This window comes from Prionailurus viverrinus, chromosome D2 (genome assembly GCF_022837055.1).
Source record: "Prionailurus viverrinus isolate Anna chromosome D2, UM_Priviv_1.0, whole genome shotgun sequence".
NCBI classification, from domain to species: Eukaryota; Metazoa; Chordata; class Mammalia; order Carnivora; family Felidae; genus Prionailurus; species Prionailurus viverrinus.
In genome coordinates this window covers 6,583,333-6,604,073 of record NC_062571.1, presented here as the reverse complement: position 1 = coordinate 6,604,073, position 20,741 = coordinate 6,583,333, and the positions used below count along the sequence as shown (strand labels likewise).

General features: G+C 49.7%; 1 protein-coding gene across 11 annotated transcripts in view; it reads left to right on the top strand.

Annotated features, from left to right (window-relative positions):
* Nucleotides 1-20,741, top strand: part of SGMS1 (sphingomyelin synthase 1) — a 289,080-nt gene that overhangs the window by 229,619 nt on the left and 38,720 nt on the right. For all 11 annotated transcript variants that reach the window (XM_047824526.1, XM_047824533.1, XM_047824527.1 and 8 more), the window contains one exon: nucleotides 19,488-20,266. In XM_047824526.1, the coding sequence (XP_047680482.1) occupies nucleotides 19,662-20,266 (605 nt within the window). In that variant the 5' untranslated portion in view covers nucleotides 19,488-19,661. The remainder of the gene's footprint in view (nucleotides 1-19,487; nucleotides 20,267-20,741) is intronic.

The window sequence follows — 20,741 nt, the reverse complement described above, 5'->3', positions numbered from 1 at the left end:
CCTTTTACTTATTAGAAGAATAATAGGTACTCGTGATACTACGTTTTGAGCTCTGAGAAGATACGTAGAATCATTAAGTCACCGGGGGTAACTGTCGTCAGTTTGGTATGTGGACCTGAACTCTGATTTTCTGTGCGTGTGTATCTGTCTGTATGATGCAGATACCACAAAACTGTGATCCTGCCATACGTGTACTGTACTGGCTTAAAATTGGCAGTGTAGACCATCCAGGTATTTCTCCGTATCCTGGAACACTCTCCAAGAAGATAGCGTGTAACGGTGTGGAAATGCGCATAAGGGTGCTTACCGATGCGCTCGGTCAGTTTCTTGTTGTTCACGGGGCCTCTTTTCCCCAGAGACAGGCTGGTGCCATCTGAAACCCACAGCTCAAAACCAACTAAATATAATCTCAGCCTTGAACTCCTAAGCTTCCTACCGTGTAAACGTTGCCTAATACAAAGGTAGGTGTACGTATACCTAACAGAATCTAACAATCTGATTTTATCTGCTAGTTTTACCCTCGGGGGGACCAGAGAATTTAAAAACAGGAGGTCTGTCATCTACCCTTGTGCGGCTCGACTCTGGGATGGGATGGGGGGCCTGCCGGGGGCCGGGACCGGGGCTGCTTGGTTTTGTTCACTTTCCTTCTGACCACAGCCGCCACTGCCAGCAATGTCGGGTGGGTTTCTGAAGACACGGGGGACTGGGAGCCCCAGGAAGACGGGGCTGCAGGGAAGGTGCGGTCTAGGGCTGCCTGGCCTGGGCAGCTGTTTCCAGATGGACATTTATGTTTTATTATTTTTTTTTAATGTTGATATAGTTTTTGAGAAAGAGAGCAGGGGAGGGGCAGAGAAAGAGGGAGACAGAAAATCCCAAGCAGGCTCCTCGCTTTCAGCTCAGAGCCCGAATAAGGACTCGACCCCACAAACCATGAGATCGTGGACCCAAGCTGAAACCGGGAATCGGACGCTTAACCAACTGAGCCACGCACGCACCCCTGGCGTTTATATTCTAAAAGACAAACGTTAATGCTAGACTTGAGAATTCTTCAGCAGTGTTTTCTTCCCTCTTCTCTTTCTCCTTTTCCTCTCACACTCTTTGTAATCTTTATATATTTTTTTTTTGAAAGCACAGAGTGGTACATGGTTACTGCCTATAGATCATGTGTAAGCTGGTGACATTTCCTCACTCACTCCCAGTTTCCACCCTGTTATCCCGTCGCCTCTGTATTGTACACAGTTGCAGACTTGGAATGCTTACGCACACGTATATACATGCATACGGCAAAATACCTGCATTTTACAATGAAAATCGTGTGTGTTTCTGTATCACAGCCTTGTTGGTATCTGCAGATAATGTCTCATTCCGTCAGATGACTGCCTGATGTTATGTTGTGAGGAGGCACCGCGTTGACTTACCCAGATCGCGACGAAGGATGTCTAGATGCTTCTGCGGTATAAACAGGGCTGCAGTGAATGTTCTTGAACGTCCATCTTGACTCGTGAATATGTCTATAAGGCAGATTCTTAGAAATGGAGTTTCTGGGACGTGAAGTAAGTTGTAGATTTTGGTAAATCATGTCACATTGCCTTACGTAAAGGCTAGGACAGTCTTAACTCCTTTCCGTCTAATTGTTTCTGCTTGTGTTGAATCTCACACACATTATTTGTGTTTATCTCCTGTCCCACACTTTTGGTACCCTTCGTTCCATTTTTCCCACCTGTCGCGTTGTCTGTGAGACCCTTCCCAGATCTTTGGTTCTCACTGTCAGGGATACACGGCACTTGAAGAATGGAGGCTCAGTACGGTCATGACGTCCAGAAACCAAAACCGTAGTCATTTTGGAAATGATAAAGTCAGCCCCAAGTTCAATGCATTACTCTGCGTCTGTTGTGGATACTGGTCTGATGTTCCTTAATGATGGGTAATAGCCATCAGGTGGGAACTGCAGTATTAATTAGGAGGCGCGATGTGCTGGATAACTAGTAACCATTAGTTCTGCCTGGTCATTCATTCATTCATCCATTCATTCATTCATTCATTCATTCATCCATCCAGCGAGTATTTACTAAGAGACTGTGCTGTGTGAGATGCTCCACTGGTCCCTGAACGGTTGAGACTTTCCTACACGAATGGGGTGCTTCTGAATAAGAGTTTCTGACTAGGGCATGAGTGTCCCCGAACACTGGGGGTCTCACGCCTGAGGGGATTGGCTCTGACGGGGGGGGGGGGGGGGTGCAGAGCTCCTGCTCAGGGTCTGTGCCCGTGCTCTCGGCAGCGTGGAGCACACTTCACAGAACTCAAGAAGGCGCACAGGAGGGGTAGGGAGGCAAATAGGAGGCTTGGGGACATTGTAACTTACTTCGGAGCGTAGTGTGTGTGTTCCTGTGGCTCGCAGGGTGCCCGGGACAGTGCTCACTGCTAGTATGTACTTCATAAATGTTTGGCTTTATTTTGATTAACCAATTTGGCTTTTAGGGATATGTATAATTTTTTAGTCCTTAGCGCTTCAGTGCTGGCTCTGTTTATATCCAGAAGAAAGGCTCGTTAGGATTATAAATAGAAGCTGAATTTGAGCTGTGTCCTCAGGGGAGTTGACGTGCCTGCCGCCCTGCCAAAGCGCTCTGGTAATCTGCTCTCTGAGTGCTGATCAACAGGTTCCTTTAGTGAGCAGGTGTCTGTGTAACACGTCCCGAGGTCGGTCTGGGCAAGCAGGACTTATTTTAGATACAAGGGCCTTTTATCACGCGTGTAGCTTGACCACAGTAGCCTAGGCGTGGAGCACGCTCAAGGGGACGGTATAGACACACGTATGGGACCGCCTGGGTTATTTTATGGTAGGAATGCAGGTCTCAGAAACGATTTGGAACGCTGTCGTGGGCCTTTCAAGGTGCTAAATCGTACCCTCCTTATTGAGAGATCCTTTTCCCCCAGAGGTAGTGTTGTGGTTGCTGTTCTTAAGTCGTTCTCCAGTTTTGATCTTCGCGATTGGTGTTTTGTTCTTCTACAGATTAAATCCGTATTTTCCCTCGCTCCTTGTTTCTCTTTTAAACTTGAAATAACCCGTGACATTTGGAAGTGAAATTGTTTGAGCTCACCGTTTACATCTTCAGATCATTTGACAAGATTTTGAAATGCTTTTCGTGAGCCAGGCCACCTCCTCAGGTTATGATAACGCGATGTTCTCCTTGTACGTGAAACTGACGTGTGCGCAAGCGGCTCAGGTGTTAACGCGTACAGAAGTGTGAAGACAGAAAAGAAAACGTGAGCACTGCCTGACTTGGGCCCTTAAAAACCACAGCTCAGTGGCCAGGCCCTGCTGGGTAATGATGATGGGGGGCCCTGCTCAGGTGTGCCCGATTCCCTGGGACTGTTCAGCCGCCGCTGCAGACTGATGAGCGGTCTGTCTGTGAAGAATCCAGAAGCTCTCATACTTCGGAGCTGTTGGGAAACATGAGCAAGGCCTCCCATTTAGGCTGTACTACGCACCGTGGTACTCACACACACCTGATCGAACTGAGGACGATCTCGGTAACTTTGAAAAACGTAAGGGCAGGGGCGCCTGGGTGGCTCAGTCGGTTAAGCGTCCGACTTCGGCTCAGGTCATGATCTCACAGTTTGTGAGTTCGAGCCCCGCATCGGGTTCTGTACCGACAGCTCGGAGCCTGCAGCCCGCTTCACGTTCCGTGTCTCCCTCTCTCTCTCTGCCCCTCTCCTGCTCATGCTGTGTCTCTCTCTGTCTCAAGAATAAATAAACATTAAAAAAAAGAAAAACGTAAGGGCTTAATTTGAGGTGCAGAAGGATGGTGTTTATAATTTGGAGGGAAAACCCGGGTATTTTTTTACTTTAATTCATTGTGTAAATATGAAGAGGGAACTTTCCTTTGAATACTTTTCTGGTTTGGAGATTGTAGTCTTGACTCTGCATTTTCTCTTTGCTTTGCCTGTGGCAAAGAGGGAAAATGGAGAAGCCTCTCTGAACGCCCTTTTTTAGGCATAGCAATTGGACGGCCGATTCCTTTTATGTGTTTAAGCAAGGAAGTGCTTAAGCCAGAACAGCTCAGTGTTTTCTTCTCCCACTAAAGTAAGTCTATCAGGAAGAAGGTGTAGGATCAAAAGACATGTTTTCCTGTCTGAGTATCCTAGAAGTGTTTCTTTTCAAGAGATCACTTATTCTTTAATGGATTTTTTTGATGGTGTAGTTTATGGATTTATTCTCTTCTTATAGGTGGGAGCAAATGAGTTTCAAAGAGAATAATCTGTTTATTCTCCCACTGGGAAGAATCTGGATTTAAGACCTATGCTCTCAGGGGCACCTGAGAGGCTCTCAGTCGGTTAAGCGTCCGACTTCAGCTCAGGTCATGATCTCGTGGTTCGTGGTTTCGAGTCCCATGTCAGGCTCTGTGCTGACAGCTTGGAGCCTGGAGCCTGCTTCAGATTCTGTGTCTCCCTCCCCCCGCCCCTCTCTCTCTCTCTCTCTCTCTCAAATAAATGAACACTTAAAAAAATACAGTCAGCTGTCTTCCTTAGCCGCTATTTCTTTTTTCACCAGTGGAACAGGTATTTATACCGAGGGCCTACGATGTACGGAGCACTGTGCTAGCTCCTGGGGATGCAGGAATGAAAAAACACGACAGGGACCTTCCTTTGAGGAACTTGCATCCCGGTAGGACACAGAGACGCTCAGTAAGTGAGACGATGTAGGTAAGAGGATGGCCGCAGGACAGATGCTTGTCTGAAGAGGTGCCGTCAGAGTGAAGAAATAGGGTCAAAGTGCCCCAGGCGGCAGTGACTGCTTGTTCAAAGGCCCTGCGGCAGTTGGCGACTAGAAGCAGACCGGGGTAATTGAAGCGTACAAAGTGTGCAGTGGCGGCTCTTGGCCACGCGAAGGCAGGAAGGGTCTGGAAAGCTACGTTACAATTGAGCACAGGAAGCGTTGCGGATTTCCAAGAGGGGAACCGCCCTTGGAAGAAGCTCTCCTGGGCGCCTTATGGAGACCGCTTGGGGTGGGCGGGTTGAGGCCGGGGCCGCAGTTCAAACGAGATGTGGTACTGTGGCGCGGTGGTTGCGCGGAAAGGAGAAGGAAGCGGGTTCACCGTCCGCTGCCAGAAGCTGGAGCTGCTGGTTGTTGGTTTTGTTGTTGTTTTGTTGTTTTGGTTTTAATTAGGGTTCTTCCTCATCTTTGGCAGGGCAATGGCTGTAACTGTGTTTAACTGGTGAGATTGGATTTTTTTTTTCCTCCCCATTTGTTGGTTGGTTGTGTGTGTGTGTGTGTGTGTGTGTGTGTGTGTGTGTGTGATTGGCCTGCTTGTAATCTTTGTTTAAAGTCTTTCCCTTTAACTGATTTTTCGATAGTTCCTTGTATTTGTGATCTGTGACAGGTTAGAAAAACATCTTGCCCGGTGTTTTCATTTATGAAGTAGTTTGACTGGTATCTTTATGGTTGTTTGTTTAAGGCTGTGGTTCCTACCCTTGGCGTGATATTTGTGTTTATGGTAGAAACTTCATGAATACACGTGAAGCCGAGAGAACACTTCACATGTGATCCACTTTGAACTTACTTCACTCTACACTACAGAGAGATAGATGTTCGAAGCCGTTTGAGAGCAAAGAATGTGTTTCAACAGAGAACAAGCTGGTGGTTGACGGAGGGAAGCAGGTGGGGGGCGGACAGATGGGTGAAGGGGAGAGGGAGGCACTTCAGTGACGGGATGAGTCCGTCCTGGGGATGAAGGGCTCGGCACAGGGAATACAGTCACTGGTGCTGTGATGGCGTCGAATGGTGAGGACAGCAGCCACCCTTGTGGTGAGCACGTCATAACAAACAGGGAAGTCAGAACACTGTGGGCCACACCTGCCACTAACAATGCCACACTGTGTGTTAGCCGTGCTCAAAACGTTTGTTTAGAAAGAACGGATTTCAGGGGCGCCTGGGTGCCTCAGTCGGTTAAGCGTCTGACTTCGGCTCAGGCCGTGATCTTGCAGTGTGTGAGTTTGAGCCCCGTGTCACGCCCTGTGCTGACAGCTCAGAGCCTGGAGGCTGCTTCGGATTCTGTGTGCCCCCCCCCCCAAAATAAATACTAAAAAATTTTTTAAAAAAGAATGTATTTCACCACACGAACAGTAGCCATAGCTGTGTTTGTTCAGATCTCCTATTTTTTTTCACCATGGCTTTTGCTAATTTTACAACTTACATAATTTTACACAGTTTCTACAATTCACCTGTCCACCATTGATTTGGTTCACCATTTGCAGGGTTCTAATTTTGTTGCATTAAGTTATGGTAGCCAGAGAATAAAACTTAGGAAGTTTTTTATGTAAAGCAAGGGTACGTGCTTAAGTATCTTAGGTGAGATGGCAGGCTAGCTCTGACCTGAAGTGTGGTCACCTAGAAGCCAGGAATCGGCCATGTTGCTGATGGTAGGGTCACTACATGCACATTAGAATCAGATGGAAGGAGCATCGGTTGTGGCCCGAGGTTCTAGTTCCTACTGGCTCTGGTACCTGCTTGGACTGCTTAGGCGCGGATCTCTATTGGAGGAGGTCTCCAAAATCCTTTGCAGCTGGGGAAGGGCGAGGGGAGGAGTGCGTGATTTTTGCGGACCCTCTGCTGCCCCCTTGTGGTACTCGGCCTCGGTGCAAATCTGGAGCTTCAGGCTTTTTCCAGACAAGTCCGCCTCAGTGCCCGCCAGTCTGATGGACGAGGATTGTCCCTTCTGTGCAGCTGAACTTTGTGCTGTTGACCACTGGTTAATTAATAAAGGGGCACAGCGCGTAGCATAATGTGTAGAGAGACGTTAAATCACCATGTTGTACACCTGAAACTAATGTAACATTGTGCATCAACTCCAGGCAAATTAAAAAAAATTGGGGGAGGGGGCGCCTGGGTGGCTCAGTCGGTTAAACGTCTGACTTCGGCTCAGGTCGTGATCTCACGGCTCGTGAGTTCAAGCCCCACATCGGGCTCTGTGCTGACGGCTCAGAGCCTGGAGCCCGCTTCGGATTCTGTGTCTCCCTCTCTCTCCGCCTTTCCCCTCCTCATGCTCTGTCTCTCAAAGGTAAAAAGATTTTAACTTAAAAAAAAAAATGAAGAAACCCAGTGAATGTGGGCCCCAGAAGTTTAAGAAGTTATCAGGTCGTTAGAACTAAGATCACGGCCAGTGGCTGGCAAGAAGCTGATGTTGGATACTCATTTTATAACAGTTCTTATAATAGCTGTCAGGGGGCGGGGGCGGGGGCGGGGGCGGGGGAGGGGGAGTGCTTAATGCGTCTATTTTGAGTGTGGATACGAAGGTAGAGGAGAGCTCCACTAGCCTTTTGGAAGCAAGCCTTCATGGCAAAGGCTGCCCAGAGGATGCCCATGTAAGTGCCATCCACTTAGAATCCACCCTCGGGACGCTCTCTAGTCTGAAAAGAGTTTGCGCGCATCTAGCTGTCCACGCAAGTATTAGAAATTTATTTTGGGACATAGACGTGAACTTGATTTCTCCTCTCTGGGCCTGTGAGTTGTTGCTAATTTGGGAACATGGTGTTGTTCCCCCGGGTCATGTTCCCTAAATTAGCTTTCCTTTTACCTCAGTGAGTTACATTTATTTCTGTAGGTGCAAGTTGAGAAGAGATGGGGTAGGCTTTTTCTCACTGAAATGGAAGTGTTCCATTCCATTAGAATTACGTGGTATTTCTAATCCCCGGGGGACTGGCAAAAAAACCTTCACTGCAGATGAGATTTTTTTATTTTATAGTAATCAGGAAACCGTCTTCTGTCATTTCTGCCTGCTTTCAGTCTGTTACCAACACTAGGCAGTCCCCAGTTGGAACACCAAAAGTATACTTTAAATTAGCTGCATCTTAGTGTTCTGTGTGGTGGTTTGGGCCCCAGTGGGTCTTCCAAAGCCCACAGATGGTTAAAAATGACCATGCTTTTGAGGAAAATCATCAGCACACATCTAACTAAAAATCTCTAACTGCTTCTGGGCCACGGAAGCGTTCAGGGGGGCGGGGGGAGGGGAAGCAGTGTAGAAACTGAAATCTTAAGCCTTCCAGGACATTTTGATGGTATATGAGACAAGGGGAAAATATATTTGAAATGTGAACTCCGCAAATCTGGGGGGACATGGTCCCTGTCTGTAAAATGCATCCATACTTTACGGTACTGTTATTCTGGGGGTTCGTATGGTATTAAAGAGACACCATTGCCTGTTAACAGCAGCGTGGCTGAAAGTCATGCAATAACTCCAGGTCTAGATATCGCAGGGAGGGAAGCAATAACCTTTTCCTGTAGCCATCTCACACTCTCTGGCTGGGGTCCGATAAATGAGACTTGACAAAAGACAGATGAGCCAGAGAAAAAGCCCAGCGAGCTGACCAAGGTGATGAGGCGCTCGAAGGAACGGGAAGAACTTGGGTCGATACGGCATCTCGACAGAGGAACAGTAAAGTTTCTTAGTGAAGGCAAGACCAGGGCTGAAGGACGTGGGTCTTCCCTCGGGCAGCAGCACAGGCGTGCAAGGTCTGCCCTGTGGATCCTCCGGGCGGAGTCTAAGGTGCTCTCCTGGCTCCCCTTCTGCTGTTCCAGGTAGAGAGGCGGGGGCGACCTTGACAAATTCATGTGCAGCTTGTGGGCAGGCGGGGAAGGGCAGAGCGCCTTTCTTGTGTCCGCCTCCCCTCGATGGCCTTCACCTGACAGCAGACCTCTGTCAAGGTAGCCCATCTCGGGGCGGTGCGTTCTGCTGTCTCCACACCCCGAGTCTGCCTTGGGTCTTCTGGCCGGCGACCGGCAGGCGGGCAGAGCGTCCTTCCAGATGTCGCCTCCCGTTTTCCTTTCACGTGACCTGTTAACCGGACCGTGATAACAGGAACGTATATTCTCAGCTTTTACGGCCACTTGGGGAACGCTTTCACCCCTGGCCACTCCTGTCCCCCTCGGTTCTGAGAAATCCCTTCTCTCCCACATCCGAAACTCCCTGCATTCTGTTTTTCATGTTTTTACCTTTGCTCTCAGTTTTCCATCTCTGTCTTCTTCCACGGAGAGATTTTTTTTTTTTTTTTTCTCCAACTGAATATGTTGTGCTGTTTTCATGTTTACCGTGAATTCATTCACAAACGGCTTTCCTTTTAAGATTCTCCGACCAGTGCTCACTTCGGCAGCACATATACTAAGATTCTCCGACTGCCTTTCCGTGCGTGGCCCATTCCGTTCGCGGCGTCTGTCTGAGGTTGTGAATACTCGTTTTTCTCCACATTTGGAATTCCCTACTTAGTGGGTGTTCCGTGCCCTGTTTTGTTTCAGTCTCTGGCTTTCCCGTGAGAGTTTCTTCAGATGTCTGTTACCTTTCATTTGTCCATTCGGATTGTAAGGGAAGCGCCAGAGATGCTGTTCCAGCCGCACCCTTCACTCCTCTTGTTTTCTGCGGATTTCAGTGCCAGACGGTCCGGGTCCTTTTCTCTTCCAGCGTCTGGGGTTCAGGGAAGCCTTGGGTCTTCCTCTGCCGGGACGTGTTCAGCCTGGCAGCCGGCGTCGGGGGCTGTAAGGAGGCGAGGGGCCGGGGCAGGTGTGACGTCGCATCTGTGTGCATGTGCTTTCCTTAGTCCCTGTTTTCGTGTGATGCCCCTGCTCTTAACGGCGCGGGTGCCCCCCTTCCGCGGAAGACATGTGCAGGCTCCCCAGCTGCGGGGAGAGGCGGGGGCAGCCTCCTAAATGGTCTTCTAACCAGTCCTTGAGTTATCTTGAGTCCCACCTCCCCGCCCCTCCACTCCCCCCCCCCCCGCCCCGATCCTGCAAGGCACCTGTGCCAACGAGCTTCTCACCCTCCTGGCTTCTCTTCCAGAAATCACATTGCTTCTCTTGCTTCTCATCCTTCCTTCCCCGGGGGCTGGGGCTCTGCTTCCTTGGCTCCTCCGTCCGTTCCCAGCCGGCCACCTGCTTCCCCGCCCCCTCGGCACTTCTCCGGCCACCCGCTTCTTCACCTACCCTCTCTGCTCTTCTCCTCGCCTTTCCTGTACCTTCTTTTTGAAAAACCAGGAGAGCTTGAAGAGGCCCTGGAAACGAACACATAATCACTCAGACACCTATCCCAAAATGCGATTCCTCTCTTGATCGACTGGGCTTCGTTTTCCGTCTCCCCTGCTAGACTGTATGGATGCTGGGGGACTGGAGCTTGGGGCTTTGAAAACACCTGTCCGTCGCCTTTAAACCAATACACCTTAGATGTTTGCCCATTTCTCTTCCTTTCACGAGCCCGTGTAGCTGTTGTTCTCCCTGCTTTCCTCCAGGGGCATCCGCCGGGCACGGGCCCAGGGGAGAACCTGGGATTTTCTTATAACTTCTTTAAACACACCTGTCTTTTCTTTTTCTCCTCTTACTGTTTCATTGAGGTTTCACCTTTCTTTTACCTCTTTTGTATACTCACTTCACAGCCTCTTCAAACTTACTTTATTTTCTCAAGGTCGTGGTTTGGCAAACTTCCTGTTTGTCACACCTGCCAAATTTCTCCCTCATGGTGGATTATTTCCTTGTGTGATTTCTAATTTTCAATTCTCGTTCTTCCTCAGCTCAGAGCACTTCTTCCGTGGGAATCCTGTGAACTCTTGCCTGCTGAAAGGGCTCGAAGGGGTTGTTCTGTGTTAACTTCTCGTGTGTGTGTTTGCATCGATTTCTTGGCTTGGGACCCACACCGCACAGGTCATGCGAGTTCGAAGTCTGCATCATCGGGTACTAATTTCACAGGCCCACTTTTTGTCGTCTTAGAGGGATTCTTGTTTAGTTCAAGGGTCTTAGTTCAGTCTTAGTTCCATTTGCCTGCCTGGATCTGGCCTCAGGCCGTGTCGTCTGCCCACGCTTGGGTCTGGAAACCCCAGCCCCTGGCCGTTAGGGTCCAAGGCTGGTATCCCTCTGGGCTGCTGTGCTGGCTCGCATCTTCCCTACCCACATGAGCACGGGTGTAGCCCCCGTCCTCTGCCTGTAGGGAAAGGCTGTCAGGTGGAGACACAGGCTGTGTCGTGGAAGGCCATGGCGGAGGCTCAGGAATGTGAACATCGTCCAGGCAGCTGTAGGAGCCCCCAGAGGCCTCCAGCGTCCGGTGAGGAGATCGCCCTGCACACCACAGAGGCCCGTCTGACGGCAGCATGGCGGTGGCTGCCGTGGAGTCAGACTGCAGGCAGAAACCAAAGTGGAAGCAAACAGAGGTAAGGAGGGGGGAGCCTTTCCCCGGCTTCTCGGGGCAGATGCGATCACCGCGCACCTCAGCTGGACGTGAGAGCCGTGCAACTTGGAGAGCCCGATTATTTCCCCGCGTGCCTTGAGTGCTGCTACAGGGGTCTGTGTCCAAGGACCATGGATTATCCAGATGAATATTAAATATTCCTGCTGGGGTCACCTGGGTGGTTCCTGTCGGTTAAGCATCTGACTTCAGCTCATGTCGTGATCTCACAGTTCGTGAGTTCGAGCCCCGCGTCGGGCTCTGTGCTATCAGCACAGACCCCGCTTTGGATCCTCTTCCCCCCCGACCCCTCTCTGCCCCTTCCCCACTCGTGTGCTTTCTGTCTCCCTGTCTGTCTGTCTCTCTCTCTCTCAAAAATAATAAATAAATAAATAAATAAATAAATAAATAAATAAATAAAGTCAGTAAGTAAGTATAATAGTCCTGCTGGTTTCAGACTTAGGCAGCTTATCAGTTGGGTGGAACTGATCATCTTCAGGGTTTGGTAATTGGGTTCTGACAATGAAACCCCAGGAGGAAACTGCAGTGATTAGCTGTCACTGGAGACCTGCATGGTTTTCCTTCCTGAAATGACAATAGGGCAGGGTTTCAGACAGTCAGTAGGTAGCTTGATGGACAGGTATTGAGAGCCTGGATGACAGAACAGTGGTAATTCTGATGGTTTGTCATTGTTTTCTCTCTGGAATGATGGGAAATCTCTGAGACCAGAACTTCTTTATGCACTTAGGTTCGGATCTGAGCTTTATCTTTGTTGATGGTTCTGCTCATATCCTGGGACCGTTCTGTTTTGGAAATAGGAGGACTCGGGAACCTAGTTATACACAGGAGGCAAAGAATCCACTTATTTGGAGAAATCTGCAAGCCCGCTTCTGATTTTGAAAGAAAGCTAATGTAGGAAGCATGTATTTTTAATTTTACAGTGTAGCCTCCATGTTTAAAAACAATATGCTTGAAGAAAAAACAACCCTTCTCTAAACAGAAGTAATATGTATTTATCAGAGAAATTAGAAGAGAGTGAAAAAAAATTAAGCAGAAACTTAGTTTACAATTTCAACATCCAAAGGTAACAGAAGCTGACATGTACCTTCTAGACTTCGTTTTTTTTTGTTGTTGTTTATTTATTTTTGAGAGAGAGAGAAAGAGTGAGAGAGAGACAAAGTATGAGCAGGGAAGGTGCAGAGAGAGAGAGGGAGACAAGAATCAGAGGCAGGTTCCAGGTTCTGAGCTGTCAGCACAGAGCCCGACGTGGGGCTCGAACTCACAAACCGCGAGATCATGACCTGACCCGAAGTCGGTCACTTAACCGACTGAGCCAGCCACGTGCCCCTCGACTTCCTTTCTGTGGATAGTTGTGATACATGTATGTTCACAAAAATGGCTTCATTGTCTTTTGTAACCTGTTTGACAAATCTGCATGTGTGTATCACTACAGCTATAGAAACATCGTCCGGTCTTTAGCGGAGGCTTAATTAGTATTCTGTTTTATGATGCTATATTTAGTTCTCCCTGTAGAACTCTTAGGTGGTTTTTAATTTTTGCCACAGTAAGTGATTCTTTGAATTTTCTGGCTGCTGAATGTTTCTGTTCGGCCCTGGAATTACTCACATGAGCTCCTCTTGCTGGCGGTGGGGCTCCCCTGGAAATGGATGACACGCGTGTATTTCATACCATCAGAGAACAGCCACAACCGTGGAACAGCGTATCCAGTTGATTTGGCCGGTTTCTTGTCATGATGTCACTGTCCTGCTCTTGTCAGCCAAGAATCATCTCCTTCCCTCTGGAGCACTGGGGACTGCGACACCAGAATGGGTCCCTTTGGGAGGGGCCGTTTAAAGGGAGGCTGTCGGTGGGTTGTTCTAGGGCAACTGCTGAGAAAGAACTCGTTTCCGATCTGGTGAAATCTAAGTATCAGACTTCCTGAAATAGACAAGGTGTGGAGGAGAGGGAAGGGTGTCCCCACCTGAGGCTCTCCTAGCAGCCTAACTGGGCCACAGGCCCTTTCTTCTCGTCTCTAAGCAAAATCAGGCAGCGTGCACTTAGTTCAAGGAGCCTAAGGGGAGATTTCGTTTGCCAGTCAGAGTTTGACACTGGAGTTTTGAACCGTGCGCGTAACAGCAATCTACAGTAAAGGACGGTTTGAAGGTTAAGGCATCCAAAGTGATGTAAAATTTCTTCTGCTCTAGACTGAAGTAAACATGTAGGTCCTTCAGCAGAAGCGATACAGTTGTTACCCTAACCATTTTTTTCCTTCGGATAAGTACAGTTGTAAGAATTTTGCCTCTGTAGGTTAGCTCTTTATGTGTTAAATAGCAAAAACCAAAAAACAAAACAAAACAAAAAAAACTATAGCTGATTAGATTGGAGAAAAGCATTCAGGAGTTCTCCACACTGAGTGAGAGAATTGGACACCTGTCTCTTGAGTATTGCAGAGGGCCTGGCCTGTGCTGCTCTAAAAGGTCCGTTAGGGGGGGTGGGAGGGAGGGGAGGCTGGGTGATGGGTATTGAGGAGGGCACCTTTTGGGATGAGCACTGGGTGTATGGAAACCAATTTGACAATAAATTTCATATATTGGAAAAAAAATAAAAAATAAATAAATAAAAGGTCCATTAGGTTACTGTTGCCTTTTATGGAAAGTTCTAGGGACGTAAAGACCTTTATCTGGACTTGTAGTGTTTACAAAAAGGCAGTTCATGTGTTTCAAGAATATAATGTTGATTCTTAATCAGTGTTGCTCTTTGACAAGGCACCCACAGGTAGGTTCGTGTCAAAAGTCTGAGCTATTACACACTCACTAAATTGTGGTCTCGCACAAAGTTGATTATTTGAGCTAGTAGAGCGAAGTCCGTATAGAGCCCGTGTTACTTTTGCTTTTGCTTTTAAACATTTGATGCAGGAAGCAGAAAGAATTTAGCTCACTATATGCTTATAAGATTAATCATGCATGCACTGCTTGCTACTGTGATTTGCCATCGTTAGCATTCAGAAACATCTGGAACTTTGCTGTACTTTCTTCGCTGACAGGGCAGCTATGTTCGTTCAATCTTGGGCCCACCATGCCTTAAAAAAATTGTAAAAATTCAATTCAGGGGTGCCTGGGTGGCTCAGTCGGTTGAGTGTCTGATTTTGGCTCAGGTCACGATCTCACGGTTCGTGGGTTCAAGCCCTGCGTCGGGCCCTGTGCTGATAACTCAGAACCTGGAACCTGCTTCGGATTCTGTGTCTCCTCTCTCTGCCCCTCCCCTGCTTGTACTCTGCCTCTCTCTCTCTCTCTCTCTCTCTCTCTCTCTCTCAAAAGTAAATAGACATTAAAAAATTTTTTTTAATTCAGTTCTTACTTTCATGACACTTCCTTTAATAAGTTCCTTGAAACTTTAAAGGTTAACTGACACTCAGTAAATAATTTTTTTACATTTTTATGTATTGCTTTATGTTATCCAAAGCACAGTCGCGCACACATTCCTGAAACTAATGCAACAAGCAGATGGAATAAATCATTCCTCCGCAGGAAACTGAGGCCTTGGGATTGGAGGAAAGTACAGAGTAATTATGAGAACTCAGATTTTTCAGGGGCGCCTGGGCGGCTCAGGTGGTTAAACGTCTGACTTCGTCTCAGGTCATGATCTCTCAGTTTGTGGGTTCGAGGCCCACGTCGGGCTCTATGCTGACAGCTTGGAGCCTGGAGCCTGCTTCGGATTCTGTGTCTCCCCCTCTCTCTGCCCCTCCCCCACTCGTTCTCTGTCTTCCTCTCTCTCAAAAAAATGAAAAAACATTAAAAAATTAAAAAGAACTTAGATTTTCTGAGCAATTGTTGTGCACTGCGTTATGCAATGTGTTTTAATTTCTTGAAAACTTGTGTTCATTGTTTAATTCATATCGTAGCTTTTTGTGAACACAACGATGTCTTATTTCTCGACAATACCAGGCAATAAGATAATATAGTAGATTCTTTTTGAGCAGAGATAAACCACATACTCATAAATGACTTAGTTCTTTTGTTTGGTTAATGTTTTGTTTTCATTACCAGGCTAATTGCTTTAACTTATTTGTCTGGTTGTAGAGAGCTGGCCTTGATAATGAAGTACAAATAGTTTATAGTGTGTTGTGGCACATTATCTGATGGCTTTTATGATTTTAAAGCCTGAAATATCTACTGTAAGAATGGGAGCCGGATTGTGTTAGCAGATTTCTTTTTCTTTTAGTCTGGGTCTGCGAGAAACCTGCTGGGTATAGGATCCGTGATGAGTAGGACGGGTTGTTCCTGCCCTCAGTCCTGTAGGACTCCATGAGTTTGGTTTATAGACTCTTAGCCTGCCCCTCACACGTGTTCACATCCGTGAGGTCGTCGAGTAGCTGCAGCGGGGGGCCCGGGACGCACGTTGGGTTCGGCCTCGCTGCAGACTAGCTCTGCTCTTCTGCAGGAGAGTTTAGACGCATCACCGCCCCCTGGACTCTGGTTTACTTCCGTCCGAAAATTGCCCATGAACGAGCGTCCCGGCACCTCTTCCCTCTCTCATCTTCCAGTATTTCGGGATATACCGAGTTTATGTCCAGATTTTATTCTCTTTTTACTTTGGAATTCTGAGTACCCAATCTAATGCGTTGAGCTCTGCATTATTTCTGAACGTTCTCCCAGCAATGGATTCGGGGCGACTTTTCTGGACGGGGGTAGTGGTTGTTTTTGGAGCTCAGCCCAACATGCAGTCTTCTGGGTCTAGATGGGAAAACACTTCTCAGAAACGCTGCACCCTATCCTATCCTGTCCTATCCTGTCCTGTCCTGTGCTGTCCTATCCTAAAGTGCGCATGTGGGGTGTCTGGGTGGCTCAGTCGGTTACGCGTGGGCTCAGCGTTGGCTCAGGTCATGATCTCATGGCTTGTGGGTTTGAGCCCCGCACTAGGCTCTGTGTGGACAGCTCGGAGCCTGGAGCTTGCTTCGGATTCTGCGTCTCCCTCTCTCTCTGCCCCGCCCCCACTCACACTCCGTCTCTCTCTCAAAAATAAACATTTAAAAAAAAACAAAAGTGAGCATGTGAGGCCAGCCACTTTGTCTCCCACGGCTGGACCCTGGGGTGTCTGAGTAAGTCCTCACCTTTGAGCAGTGACCTTTGAGGTATTGAGTATGCCCGGCAGTTGCTTCCATGGAAATTTTCTTTTCCCCTTCTACGTGATCTTAAAATCGTCTGCAAGAAAATAGCACCTAGGCCTTTATTTTCAAGCTTCAAAGCTTGCTTGGAAAACAAAGGTTTCTTTTCTGAGGAAATTTGGAAGGCTGTTTGAACTCGTGTGTCAGAATGATTGGGCTTTAAAAATGCCATTTGGAGGTGGCAGCTTCAGTCCCGATTTATGAAATGTCACCGGGGGCCCAGTCGGGTGTCAGAAAGCAAGCAGGACATTACCAGAAGAACAAGACATATTTCTTGGCGTAATCAGTAGCTTTCATTCCTTTTCCCCCATGAGGTCCTCAGAGCAGGAGCAGCCCCAGGGAAGGTGGGCACGGTTGTCGTTAATCCTATTTTCCAGAGGAAACTGAGGCTCGGCGAGGGTTCAGGACTTTGTCAGGAAGGGATGTAGCCAGGCAGGGGCCCGACTCCCGGCTCCCCGACTCACATAGGCGGCCGTCTTTGTGGGCACACGAGCCGATTACATCACGTGGTTGCAGGTATCGGCGTGGTCGGGATTCAGGGATGGGGATGGGATTGGGAAGGACCTGAAGGACCAAGGGAAAAAGATCTTGGACTTGTTGGAGCGGAGTCGATGGCGGGGTGTGCGCGCTGGGGGTGAGCGCCGGGACGGCCTCGGGGAGGGGAGCGCCAGGACGGCCTCTCACCAGGGGAGCCGTCGCTGCGTCTTGCTGCGTCTTGAGAGTTCCTGTGGCTGTCAAACTGTTGATGGGACTCACTTTTGTGACATCCGTGTTCCTCCATCTGCGAGCGTGTCTGACGGCCTCTATTGTCTCCTACCTTTGGCTGTTTTCCTGTCTTAAAGGTTATTAAGCCTTAGGAGGAGATTATCAGACAATTTCCTCATCAGAAAGAAGTGAAATCACGAGTTGGCATGGTCTGGTCTCTGTGGTCCCCCGCGGGTTCCCCTCTGGCCGACTTCCCACCTCCGGCAGGGGAAATGAGGAAGCCACACGAAAAGCCCTTTCATTCCCTTGGGCCTGAACGTTCTACCAGGATTTCTTCTCTAGAGTTCTTGTAGCCACTCCCACGTGCAGAAGGCCCCCTTGCCTGTTACTGTAACTCTGCCGGGGAGTATCTGGCGAGTTCCCCTTTCCTGTAGGACCTTCCGGCAGGACTCCCATGTGGCTTGTGTCTTCTCGTCACCGGGCAGGACTGGCGACGACTGACGCTCTTCTCTAGTGCTTTTCAAATGGCCAGAGGTCCACTTTGGTTTCATGTTTCCCTCTGAAGAATGCCCACCGCATCCTCCTTGGCCATCCAAACGGTTTTCAAGCAGTTTGCAGCGTCAGTGGCAATGTCCGTAGGTCTTACTTTCCACGACCCCGTCTACATGCCGATAGATGTAAGGGGCATGCCCTGAGGTACTGAGCAGAGGTCGAGTGAGCACCTCCCAGCCCTTGCACGGTGAGTATGTGGATGTTCAAGATGGCAGCCCTCCCGCCCTCACTCGTGGTCTCGTGGGTGAAGTGCAGACAGACACTTGCCACAGGCCGGTGGAACAGCAACGTGGATGCCCGGAAGAGAGAACACCCAATGTTTTTGCAAGGTCTGGACTATCTTGAGCTGTGCTGCCATTTGATTGGTTGTTATGGGGGTGGAGAAACTGGGAGTCGATGGCTGTCCACCTTGATTCCAGACTCTGATTCAGGGTACGGTAGAGACGAGTTTGGGCTTTGGAATTGAAGACCTGAATTTGGGTCTTGTTTGTGCCGTTACCAGTGTGCTCCTTGGGGGGTTGACAGGGATCACTGGGGAAGAAAAGTGGTGGGGAGCAAGCCTCAGTGAAGTCAATTCGAGGAATCGTGGTAACCCGGTTTTGGTCCCGGACGATTTCCTGGAGCCTCTAACTCATACACAGTCCCAACTGCCAACGCATAGTGCTGGCCCTCGGAGAGGACGTGCACTTCCTAGACCTCATTTGGATGATTTCTAAAGCCCAGAGCATTTTGTCAGATTATGATTCTACGAAGCATACTCGGGAAACACGGTCATGACCCATTTCTAGCCATTAAACCTATTAATCTGTGCACGTTTTTTTGGTTTTGTTTTTGTTGTTGTTGTTGTTGTTGTTGTTTTGTAGTTAGCACCACATTCACCTTTTGAGAAACAAAAGTTAGGCAGCTCTTGGACGGGGTGTTTCCATGGTGAGGGAAAGTAGACATTAGCTATTGGATAGGATAGAAAATTTGAGAAAGAGAAAAAAAGGATATGGGATCTCCAGACCCCTTTTAGTGCTGCAATTACATACGACTTTTCAAGGGGATACTTGACTGTTCGTTTCACAGATGAAGGTGCTGTTGACTCAAATTATGCTTGGTCTTCCGCTGACCTCCGTTATTTCACTAACCACGATCGTCTGTTCCAGAACGCGGTCTTTACTTCTCACGTGTTGTTTTGGATTTTAAGTGATTGTTACAACACTGATACATGCTGATTGAAGAAAACCAGCTGAGAGAAGAGTAGAAAATGACCCCACATTTGGAAAAAGGGATTCTTTGGTGTTTTTTTGCATGTAGGACTCTGCAGTTGTTGGACCAGATGCTCTCGAAGCTCAGCATTTCTGTGGTTCTCTTGTGTCTCTGTGACGTTGCAGTGGCTTATGTACGTTTGAAGACATTTCTCCACCAGATAGTTTGGTAGATTCGGCCCCTTCGCCGCATTATTTCAGATCATCTCAGAAAGTAGGTAGTAAGCACAGAGGGAATCCCCAACCTATACTGAGGCATATCCGGAGCGCTGTTGGATGCTGGCTTAGAGAACATTCTTCGGTATCTGTCCGGGTCTAATCTAATGCTCCTTCAGGAACGATGGGCCAGGGAGACCCTGGACCAGGCCCTGCGGCCAGCTGCGCCCTCCCCGGCAGGTGGTTCTCCGGGTGCAGCTAGTTACAACTTCCCCGGCAGGTGGTTCTCCAAGTGCGCGGGGCACCTTCCCCGGTAGCTTGTTCTCGGGGTGCACGCTCTGCCTTCCCCGGTAGCCGGTTCTCGGGGCGTGCGCCCTGCCTTCCCCCGGTGGCCGGTTCTCGGGGCGTGCCCCCGGGGACTGACATGCGGCCCCCTCCTGACTGTGTCTCTTGCCTCCGCAGAAGGAAGACCCCCGGTGCACCATGAGGTGAGCGCGCTCGGGCGCCCAGAGCCCCGGAGAGCTGCGTGCGGGCTGCGGGAGCGGCTCCGCGCGTCTGGCCTCGCACGTCCCCGGCATGAGGCCGGGCAGCATGGGCGCGCCGCCGCGGGACCGCTGACCCCCGCCCGCCGGGACCATGAAGGAGGTGGCGCACTGGTCCCCCAGGAAGGTGGCAGACTGGCTGCTGGAGCACGCCATGCCCGAGTACTGTGAGCCCCTGGAACACTTCACCGGCCGGGACCTGATCGGCCTGACCCGGGAGGACTTCACGCGGCCGCCCCTGTGCCGCGTGTCGGCCGACAGCGGGCAGCGGCTCCTGGACATGATCGAGACCCTGAAGGTGGAGCAGCACATGGAGGCGCACAAGAACGGCCACGCCAACGGGCACCTGGGCGCAGGCGTGGCCGGCCCCGGCCTCCAGGCCACGCCCAACGGGGTGCCTAACGGCTACCGGAAGGAGATGATCAAGATCCCCATGCCCGAGCCCGAGCGCTCCCAGTACCCCATGGAGTGGGGCAAGACCTGCCTGGCCTTCCTGTACGCGCTCTCCTGCTTCGTCCTCACCACGGTGATGATCTCGGTCGTCCACGAGCGAGTGCCTCCCAAGGAGGTGCAGCCCCCGCTACCGGACACGTTTTTTGACCATTTTAACCGCGTGCAGTGGGCCTTTTCTATCTGTGAGATTAACGGCATGATCCTCGTAGGACTCTGGTTAATTCAGTGGCTGCTCTTAAAATACAAGTAAGTGGGAAGCGAAAGCTCTGGGCCGCGGCGATTGGAGTGGGTGGGGGAGCGGTCCGGGGGGCAGGCGTCTGGTGCGGGTTATTGGGCAGTGATGCTCAGCAGGAGAAAACCCTCGGACCCCTCCGGAGGGCACAGGCTCCTGCATCACGGAAGAGCCACCCAGCGTTGGTGGCATTAGCCCCCCAAATAAATCGTTGACTGGCCCGTGTGCCGTGACAGCTGCGTGGCTTTTCCCACGCAGGGTCAGGCACGCAGACCCTCAGCGGTAGGGATTTAAGGACGTCTCGCACCCAGAACGCAGGACAGCCGTTCCAGGGTGGCTTGGGCTGTTGGGAAGACGGCACCCTCGGGAAATGACTGTGCGTGAGCCCGCACGGCTTTCCACCGTCCAGAATGCACAGCACTTACAGTCACGTGGGGCTTTTCCACTGAGGCTTCTCAGGAGCTTGCACAGGCACCTCCTTTTGGTTGC